We start from the raw sequence: 10,523 nt of genomic DNA on the forward strand, positions 1-10,523 counted from the left end.
TCTCCCCAGAATGACACATCTCTCCATGTTTCCCCACTTTCTTGTTTAAATTCATATGGGCCCCCCCTTGCTGGAAATCCAGGGGGTTGAAATTTCATCAAACTCTATGGGGATTTGCATTGAGGGAATAAGGGAGTTCCCTAGCCCATGGTTTTCTGTCATGTTAGATCGTGATTCCTACAGAGGACAGCTCGCTTACTTACCAGATCAATAGTCGTGGGTCACCAGTGTGGTTAGATGTTGATCGATGTTTGGCTGTGTCTGTGTGTTCCCTTTGTGTGCTGCCCCAGCCCTGCACAGACAGCTGGCACGGCAGACCTCGAGCAAACCGCCCGATGACCACAAGGTCCGTTGAGGGACGAAGGCACCCAACCAGGTTAATTGTTGACAAAGCATAGTACTGGTACCCCACAGACTCTAGTGGACCACTAATACTTATTTGCCCGTAACAATGGACCAGCTCAGTGAATGGCAGGACTTTCCGTTCCTCCCTAAACCAGACAAAGATTCTCTCTCTACAATACATTTTTATACCCTGATACAAACAAGTCACTTACTGCCTCTGGCATAGTTAGTTACTGCCCCCTGATGTGGCTAGTTATTACCCATCACCTTGTACATGCTGGTTTGATTAAAACATCTTTATTACATACTGTTATCCTGACCTTATCTTTTAGGAGGGGTCAGTGTGTTCGTGTTATCCTTGGGGAATGTTTCTGTACCATCCTCGATAGCAGGATGTTCTGGTACCACTTGATAGTGGGATGTGTTTGCATTCCAGCAGCACCTGTGTCACATGAAGCCTGCACCACACCAGTATGTCTCTCCTGCTCTCAGATCAATACTTTGCTGGCCAGTACCCAGGTTACCAGGCCCAGCCCTTCTCCCCAAAGGGTGACAATGGTTGTGTGAGAGGAGAAACTACATCTGGACTACTTCACCTACGGTTTTGGGTAAGCTCTGAGTGTCTGGTGCTCACGCTCCCTCTCTTTCTGTCTTGACCCCGCACAGTCACCTGCTCTGTCCCTCTCTTTGTTGTATGTGCCCCAGTCTCCTGTCAGTGCCATTTGTTTACCTGTGACTGACTCTTAGCATGCTGGATGCCACAAGAGCTCCCTCCCCACTCTGTCAGTCTGGACTGGGCTAGGAGCTACATTGCTGGTAGGCCTTGACGTTGCCTACTTGGCTGAAGAGCTCAGATTCCCTTCCTCACATGACGAGGATAGGTAATGCCTGTGCAGTGCCCTCTGGATGAAAATCTCTCTGCCAAGGCTGAGTCTGATCAGTTTAGCATGAAGCCAGTACTAGTTTGAGTGACTCAGGATTTAATTCTCTCTCTCACTCTGGTTTGGTACATGGGCAATTATCTTAGGTATCGTGAAAGACACCAAATGAGACGAAGCCAAATGCTGGAGCCTGTGGGAGTGGGACATCCCAGGAGCTGGAGATAGGACAGAAGGACACCCTGATCAAGCCCCTGTTGGTTGAAGCATGGTAGAAAGCCCTGACCCCTGAGAAGAGGGAACATTCTTTCTATCTCATCCCAACGATAGCTGGAAGCTAGTTAGGATTTTTCCTACCTGTGCTGAAATCCGCTCAGCTGGGGATGAGTAAAGCTGGCAACAAAGCTAAGGTGGACCCCAAATAAGACTCCTCCTCCTCAGGAAATCCAGTGTTTGGTAAATGTGATGAACATGGTCTGTTGGGGACCTTGCAAGCTCCAACCACAGAGCAGGAGGGGGTTGGCCTCAGAAGAATGGGCATGCCTGACCCCTTCCTGCTAAGCGATGGGCAGATGTTCCTCACAGCCAGTTCTTCTAGTCTCCTCTCCCAGCATAATGCCACTTGCTGTGCGTAAGCCTGTATATTATTGTGGTCCCCCATTCCCCATAGGGAGCACCAAGGCCAGGGTAGACCAGAACACCATGCTTAGCATTTCATGAAGTCACGTCTGCTTGTGTCTTCCCCCATCTCTGCTGAGCAGCCTGAAGACATCGAAAAGGAGGTGACCCAGAGTTCCCTCATCTGCATAAAAGGTAAGGGCATCTCTCCAAATTCTGTACTACTGAGACTAGAACCAGCAGCGAGGGCAGCAAAGGGAGGGAATTTGCAGCATCTCCCTCAGTCCACAGCTAACATGATATGCTCAGATACACCCATGTAAAACAAACCCTTGGGTGTGAGCTGGTACCTAGGACTCTCTGGCAAAACACTGTGAACGCCTGTTATGTTGCACTGCCACTAATATTACATCCACACTAAGGACCAAGGACATCCAAAACTCCATGAAAACCCACTCCAGCAAATCCTTCAAAAGGAGCTTGCAAGTGGACAGCAAGAACCGCCTGCTGCTCCAGCAGACTGCCCTGCCTGATGTTTCGGGGAATTACACAGTGTATGTGAATGGCCATGGCTGTGTCTATGTGCAGCTCAGAGATCCCTAGCCCACTGCCCCTCACTGTGGGCAGCTCCACCCAGTAATGAACCATTCTTGTGTCTGCCTCTTCTTTGTTCTTTCATTCTTTGGTACATTCATTCTTTCTTTGATTCTTTTGTTTCTTTTGCAATGTTTTATTCTTTTAGATTTCAGAGGAACAGCCGTGTACAGCCTCAGAAACAACTCTGACATCATAATCAAAAAGGCTGACAAAGGAGGTGCTGTTGTCATCATGAATAGGTCGGAATATGAACAAGAGGCTGCTCGGCAGCTCTCCAACACGAGTTTCTACAAGCCATTACCCTCTGATCCCACTGAGAGTTACCAAAAGCAACTACAGCATTTGCTCAAGAAACTTCCTGAAAAAGCACAAGATCAAATCCGCACAGACACACCCCTGGAACCCCGACCTGGGATATTCTATCTACTACCCAAGATCCATAAACCTGGAAATCCTGGGCGCCCCATCATCTCAGGCATTGGCACCCTGACAGCAGGATTGTCTGGCTATGTAGACTCCCTCCTCAGGCCCTACGCTACCAGCACTCCCAGCTACCTTCGAGACACCACTGACTTCCTGAGGAAACTTCAATCCATCGGTGATCTTCCTGATAACACCATCCTGGCTACTATGGATGTAGAAGCCCTCTACACCAACATTCCACACAAAGATGGACTACAAGCCGTCAAGAACACTATCCCCGATAATGTCACGGCTAACCTGGTGGCTGAACTTTGTGACTTTGTCCTTACCCATAACTATTTCACATTTGGGGACAATGTATACCTTCAGATCAGCGGCACTGCTATGGGTACCCGCATGGCCCCACAGTATGCCAACATTTTTATGGCTGATTTAGAACAACGCTTCCTCAGCTCTCGTCCCCTAAAGCCCCTACTCTACTTGCGCTATATTGATGACATCTTCATCATCTGGACCCATGGAAAAGAAGCCCTTGAGGAATTCCACCATGGTTTCAACAATTTCCATCCCACCACCAACCTCAGCCTGGTCCAGTCCACACAAGAGATCCACTTCCTGGACACTACAGTGCTAATAAACAATGGCCACATAAACACCACCCTATACCGGAAACCTACTGACCGCTATTCCTACCTGCATGCCTCCAGCTTTCACCCTGACCACACCACACGATCCATCGACTACAGCCAAGCTCTGCGATACAACCGCATTTGCTCCAACCCCTCAGACAGAGACAAACACCTACAAGATCTCTGTCAAGCTTTCTTACAACTACAATACCCACCTGCAGAAGTAAAGAAACAGATTGATAGAGCCAGAAGAGTTCCCAGAAGTTACCTACTACAGGACAGGCCTAACAAAGAAAATAACAGAACGCCACTAGCGGTCACCTTCAGCCCCCAACTAAAACCCCTCCAACGCATTATTAAGGATCTACAACCTATCCTAAAGGATGACCCAACACTCTCACAAGTCTTGGGAGACAGGCCAGTCCTTGCCTACAGACAGCCCCGCAACCTGAAGCAAATACTCACCAACAACCACATACCACACAACAGAACCACTAACCCAGGAACTTATCCTTGCAACAAAGCCCGTTGCCAATTGTGCCCACATATCTATTCAGGGGACACCATCACAGGGCCTAATAACATCAGCCACACTATCAGAGGCTCGTTCACCTGCACATCCACCAATGTGATATATGCCATCATGTGCCAGCAATGCCCCTCTGCCATGTACATTGGTCAAACTGGACAGTCTCTACGTAAAAGAATAAATGGACACAAATCAGATGTCAAGAATTATAACATTCATAAACCAGTCGGAGAACACTTCAATCTCTCTGGTCACGCAATCACAGACATGAAGGTCGCTATCTTAAAACAAAAAAACTTCAAATCCAGACTCCAGCGAGAAACTGCTGAATTGGAATTCATTTGCAAATTGGATACTATTAATTTAGGCTTAAATAGAGACTGGGAGTGGCTAAGTCATTATGCAAGGTAGCCTGTTTCTTCTTGTTTTTTCCTACCCCCCCCCCCCCCAGATGTTCTGGTTTAACTTGGATTTAAACTTGGAGAGTGGTCAGTTTAGATGAGCTATTACCAGCAGGAGAGTGAGTTTGTGTGTGTATGGGGGTGGGGGGGATGTGAGAAAACCTGGATTGGTGCAGGAAATAGCCCGACTTGATTATGTAAAGAGTTGTCACTTTGGATGGGCTAGCACCAGCAGGAGAGTGAATTTGTGTGGGGGGGTGGAGGGTGAGAAAACCTGGATTTGTGCTGGAAATGGCCCACCTGATGATCACTTTAGATAAGCTATTACCAGCAGGACAGTGGGGTGGGAGGAGGTATTGTTTCATATTCTCTGTGTATATATAAAGTCTGCTGCAGTTTCCACGGTATACATCTGATGAAGTGAGCTGTAGCTCACGAAAGCTCATGCTCAAATAAATTGGTTGGTCTCTAAGGTGCCACAAGTACTCCTTTTATTCTTTTAGAGTTTTTGTTTCATTCTTTATTCACTCCTTCATTCCTTCATGTCTGGTGTTCCTGTGTTTCCCTCACCGTTCGGAGGGAACTCTTTGTCCTAAGCCTCTTCAGTCCAATTCTGCACTCAGAGGCGTAGCTTTGTTTTCCAGCTTTAGCACCTCCTAGCTTTAGAGTCTCCTAGTGGCACATGAGGCAAACCGTTTTTTCCACTGCTGTCTGCCCAGAGCAAGACATTTGACTCCATTGTAAGTTTTCTCCATGATGGCAACATCCTTTTCAATCATCCTGCTCAGAAAAGTACATGCATTTCCAGTTGAAATCTGTGCCAATTGCACCCTCTTGAGCTCTATGGTTTTCTTCTTTCCCAGGCAGTGAGGTTTGAGGGACATTAACAGCAATGGATTGTGTGTCCATTGCAGATAAACCATCTGCCTGGAGGAGTCTCTGTGCTGTAGTATTTGAGTCAGAAATGAATCTGATCGGAATTAATGATGTGAAAAATAAAGGATAGAGGTAGATCTGTCTGAAAGGCATTTGAGAACTGCCACTGTGTTAAATGCAGGATGGGAGTGATTGGGGTTTGTCAGGACATCTGGGTTCAATCTCTCTCTGCAGACAGTGAATGCTTCCTGCACACCAGCCTTGCAGCAAAGTTTGATCTGCTCCTTTCAGCCAGGTCACTTCCCACCATTGCCCCAGCTCCCTGAATGACAAGAATCAGCCAACTGGGAAATGGGGGCGGATAGGGGTTTAAAACAGGATTACTGATTATAAATATTAGAACAAATCTGTGGCACCCAAAGACGTCCCTGTTGTCACTCTGCTGCACTGCATGGCCCGTCAGGGCTGCACTGTGACTGTGCACATAAGGCTTGGCTTCTCCTGCCCCATAAACCCCAGGCCTCAATGACTGGAGCTAAAGGAGATTGCCACTAGCTGTTAGCAGTATAGGGTCTACAGCTAAGCACTTCTGGTTCCATCCAACAATGCCCTGCAGGGCGCATTGACAGCTGAGTGCAGCGTTAGTGCTGTTTTATAGTGGGGTTGATTCACGTTTGCTCCCTGCACCCCTTTAGCCTCCTTGTTGTTACAGAGATGAATACAAACCACAACATGCATACGACCAATGAATAATTTACATGGCAGTTGCCACATTGCAGCAGCCATTGTAAGTACACTGGGTTCTCTCCAGCCTAGGGGGACCATACGTCCCATTTTGGACAGCATAGTCCCTTTTTTAAGCCCTGTCCTGACTTTTTTGGCAAAAGTGGGCATTTGTCCCATTTGCTCTTGTGGTGCGGTGGTGGGGGGGAAGGGGCAATGGTAGCCCTGCACAGGGGGAGAGGCAGGGCTCAGGTAGGGGGTAGGCAAGGCTCCAGCGCCCAGCAACAGCCTCACATGGGGGCAGAAAGGACTCAAGTAAGCAGCAACAGCCTCGTACAGGGGGCAGGCAGGGCTTCAGCGAGCAGCGGCCCCGGCCCTGCACAGGGAGGGTGGCTCAGGAGAGCAGCTTGCGCCAGCCCCATGCAGTGTCCTGTTTTCCGTTTGGGAAATATGGCCACCCTACTCCAGCCACAACCCTGTGACACCTGAGTCCCCTGAAGCACTTCCTCCTGCTGAGACTCCTGTTGCCTGTTCCTGATGCTGGGAACTGTCTGCAAATGTGATTTGTATTCAGTGGCCCCAAGATAACCAAGTCCAATAATTTTGTATCAGGTCCCTGTACTATGGTCCGAGTCAAACACCTGGAACATTAGATCCCTCATCCTGCATGAAACTTACCATGCTTCATGGAAACACCCTTTCTGTTTCTAGATGTTTATAGAGCACCCAGCACTGTAGAAACCAGGTACTGTATTAAGAGGCCTCCTCTCATGGCCTATCGCTCCAGGGGGCCCTTTGCTACCCTCTCTCTCTCCGTGATGTAATTAAGTAATCACAATGGAACAGGTAAATCAGAAAAGTCTTCACAGGCTATTCGTGCTCTGGAGCAGAATGTATCGTGTTTCCTCCTCACTTGTGGTCCAGACTGATCCAGTCTCTCTGGTTTCAGTTATGCTGGGAAGCGCCATAGCTCCAGCATGGCCATTGTTGATAGCAAGATGCTCTCAGGCTTCATCCCTCTCAAATCATCCCTGCGGAAGGGAGAGATCAAATATTTGAAAATAAATATTAAAAAAGACAATTTTTCTATTTGGATTTTTTTCACAAAAAGGAAACTTCTTTGAAATTTGCTGTCTTCAAAACAGCAATAATGATGGATATTTTTTTCATTAGAAAACTATTTGATCAGCTGTCAAGGCTGATTTGATCAGCTGTCAAGGCTGATTCCCCACTTTGGCCCTTCGAGTGCAGAAGGTGGGGGCTCGCAGGGATTTTAAAAATTAATGCTGGCCACTCCAGGCTTGTATTAAACTCCCAAGGCTACAGCTTCTCTCTGACCTTGGATGGGTAGATGCTGTTACCACCCAAATGCAAAACCCATTGGAACCCAGGAAGGCGCACTTGGGAATTTCTTTCTGTGGGGTACTTTCAAGCCCTTTCTCACATACACACACACACACACGAGCTGAGAAAGAAAACAAAGGAAATTAGCTGTTGCCCCCAGCTAATTAAACATCTGCACAAACCTCTTAGGACATCAAAAATCCAATCCTGTTCTTAAAAAAAAAGTACATTTTATTAAAAACAAAAAGAAAGAAAATACACCTGGAACTTAGGCTTTTGTTAGATTTAAAAAACCCACTTACAAAAATTAAACATCAAGAATTCCCTTCTTAAGGTCCAGCTTAAAGGTTACAAGCAAAACAAAAGCATTTGGGGTTAGCACAGAGGAGTCCACAAGCCAACAAGAACTAAACAGAAATAAACCTAATCACATCTTGCTAAACATTCCTCATTTACTTACAAAATCTGGTTTGTTAAATAAGTCGTTCTAGATATGATCTGATGATTTTTATATCTGGCCTTCAGCTTCTCACAGCATAACTGCTCCCTGTTCCCCTCTTTCCCGGAGAAGAACAACAGCACACAAAGGGAAAGCTTTTTCCCCAATTTTACAAAGTTTTAGCCTTCCCATTGGCTCTTTTGGTCAGGTGCCTATTCCCTTCCTTTTACCTGGACTTTTTTAACCCTTTACAGGTAAAGAAAGTAGAAAACAGCTACCGAGAGGGACTCTATAGCTAACTGGCTGGCTGGGTGTCCATAAAAGGGAGCTTGCTTCATTTATCACATCCTCCTGACGTGCTTGGCTCTTGCAGGAGTTAGGCCCCGTCTACACTGGCAAGTTTCTGCGCAGTGAAGCTGCTTTCTGCGCTGTAACTCCCAAGGTGCCCAGACTGCCAAGCCTCTTAGTGCACAGAATCTGCGCAGTTGTAGCGCTTTAAAAACCCGCCCCGACGAGAGGCGTGCGGCTTTCTGTGCTGGGGCCACAGTGCTACGGTGCCAGTGAACACACCGTGGTCGATACAGCGCTGTGAGTGGGCTCCGGGAGGTGTCCCACAATGCCTCTTCTCACCTCTCTGGTCATCAGTTTGAACTCTACTGCCCTGCCCTCAGGTGACCAACCGTCATCCCCACCCCTTAAATTCCTTGGGAATTCTGAAAGCCCCCTTCCTGTTTGCTCGGCGATGCGTGCAGTGGTCTCAGCGCATCTCTCCAGGCGGCCAGGCCTGCTCCACGCACCAGGCGATCCCCCACTTGGAGCAATGCCGAGCTGCTGGCATTTGGGGAGAGGAGGCTGTGCAGTCCCAGCTGCGCTCCAGCCATAGGAACTATGATACCTACAGACAGATTTCACAATGCATGACACAAAGGGGACATGACCGGGACACACTGCAGTGCAGGGTCAAAGTGAAGGAGCTGCGGAATGCCTACCACAAGGCGCGGGAGGCAAACCGCCACTCTGGTGCTGTGTCCATGAGCTGACAGTTCTACAAAGAGCTGGACGCGATACTCGGTGACGACCCCACCTCCACTGTGAAGATCACTGTTTATACTTCGGTGGCTTGCATGACCATTGAGAGGGGACCGAGCCAGGAGAAGGAAATCTTGGACGAGGATGTGGAGGGGTACCCAGAGGCGGAGGATGTCTCCGATGTCAGAGATGCATGCAGACAGGAGCTCTTTTCTACCCCGGAGGAGGCTAGCCAGTCACAGCAGTCAGAACTTGGTGAAGCGCAAACAGGAGAGGAGGCCCCTGGTAAGTGGAACTGATTTTGGGAATCGCTGAAGTGAATTGTTGGGGGCAAAAGGGTTGCAGAAAGCAGGCTTGTCTCCCACCGCATGGCAAGTCTGAGCGGTGGAACAGGCTGATGATTGTCTCCCTCACTTCATGGGAATCTCCCTCAGAGATCTCCAGGAAACTCTCATGGAGATACTGGGCAGCCCGCTCCCACAGGTTCTTCAGCAGAGCTGCTTTGTTTCTTGCCCCATTATCGGTAACCTTCCTGTGCCATCACGGGGCGGGGGGGACCATTGCTGCACACAGGTGAGCTGCACAGGAGCCAGGACAGAAGCTGCAGGCTTGGAGAAGACCCTCCCTTGATTCCCTGCTCACCGTCAGCAGTGAAATATCTTCCATAATGATCACATCCTGTGGAAAGTGTGGGGATAGGAATGATTATCAGGCCTCCCTACAGTGCTGGCTCTCCCCAAAAGCCATGTGCCCAGTGTACAGCAGGGTTCGGGAAGAGTGATTTACCCTGCCCCTGTGGCTACTCACCATTTTGGGGGTCTTGTGGCTCATGTGTGCTTGCCTGGGGTCAGCCAGTTAGTGACAGATGTGTGAGTACTGTGTTTTAAATCACTGAATCAGTGTTCTCTGTGTTGCAAACAATACTGCTTCTGTAAAATGTTGCATTTCAACTTCACAGAGATGACCTTGGGAGCCCAGCCTCCCTCTTTCTAATCGGCGGCTGAACAGCTGCAGAGAATTAGAAAGCGGCCAAGAAGAAATAAGGAGGACTTTCTGCGTGATATTATGATGCACTCCGCAGCTGAAAAACAGGAGTTGAAGGAGTGGAGGGACAGTGAGAAGAGGCACCAAAAGGAGAACACAGCACGCCAGAATGAAGCCACAGAACAGCTCTTAAAGGTTATGGAGTGCCAAGCAGACACGGTCCAGGTGATGCTAGTTCTTCAAACCGAGCAGCTCCGTCCCCACCCTCCCCTGCAGTTGCTGTCACAATAGTCTTTCCCATGCACCCCCCAGACACCGCCAACACACTCTTATCAACCTCCTGACTGCAGTCCATACCCGTAGTATTCCACTCCTCCCTGCTCACAGTCCAGCACTGCGGACTCCCACTGCCCACTGCACTCAACACCCATCCCTCTGCAGTTTGGCCCTGCTGAAGTACAGCACTCACTGCGTTGTACTCCAAAGGAGAAGGTTGGATATGATCCCTGGACATACACAAATCTTTAGCTGTTCCGGGACCCATCCCCCTCACTGCTGATGGGGTTTTTTTTGTTTGACTCTCTCCTTCAGTTGTTGTCTTTTAACAAAAGAATTGTGTTGGTCTGAAAGCAATCTTTATTCTATTAATTGAAAGCAATTGAAAACAATTATGTTAAACCCACATATTGCATCATGTGCACCAATCGC

At 48.4% G+C, this 10,523-nt stretch overlaps 1 protein-coding gene and 1 long non-coding RNA gene across 2 annotated transcripts; one reads left to right on the forward strand and one right to left on the reverse strand.

Moving 5' to 3' along the window:
* The first annotated feature begins 665 nt into the window (after positions 1 to 665).
* On the forward strand, positions 666 to 5,297 carry LOC142070971 (uncharacterized). The gene is made up of 4 exons (XM_075125073.1): positions 666 to 953; positions 1,985 to 2,036; positions 2,584 to 4,188; positions 5,284 to 5,297. The coding sequence occupies exons 1-4, from the start codon at positions 819 to 821 to the stop codon at positions 5,295 to 5,297; spliced, it is 1,806 nt and encodes a 601-aa protein (XP_074981174.1). The 5' UTR covers positions 666 to 818.
* A 1,134-nt stretch (positions 5,298 to 6,431) lies between these two features.
* LOC142069417 (uncharacterized) lies at positions 6,432 to 9,692 on the reverse strand. Its single transcript, XR_012665240.1, has 3 exons — positions 9,639 to 9,692; positions 7,824 to 9,509; positions 6,432 to 7,050 (listed from the first exon to the last, which is right to left on the reverse strand). It is a non-coding gene; the product is annotated as an uncharacterized LOC142069417 (long non-coding RNA).
* Positions 9,693 to 10,523: the final 831 nt, after the last annotated feature.

The sequence above is a fragment of the Caretta caretta genome, chromosome 1, assembly GCF_965140235.1.
Source record: "Caretta caretta isolate rCarCar2 chromosome 1, rCarCar1.hap1, whole genome shotgun sequence".
Taxonomy (NCBI): Eukaryota; Metazoa; Chordata; order Testudines; family Cheloniidae; genus Caretta; species Caretta caretta.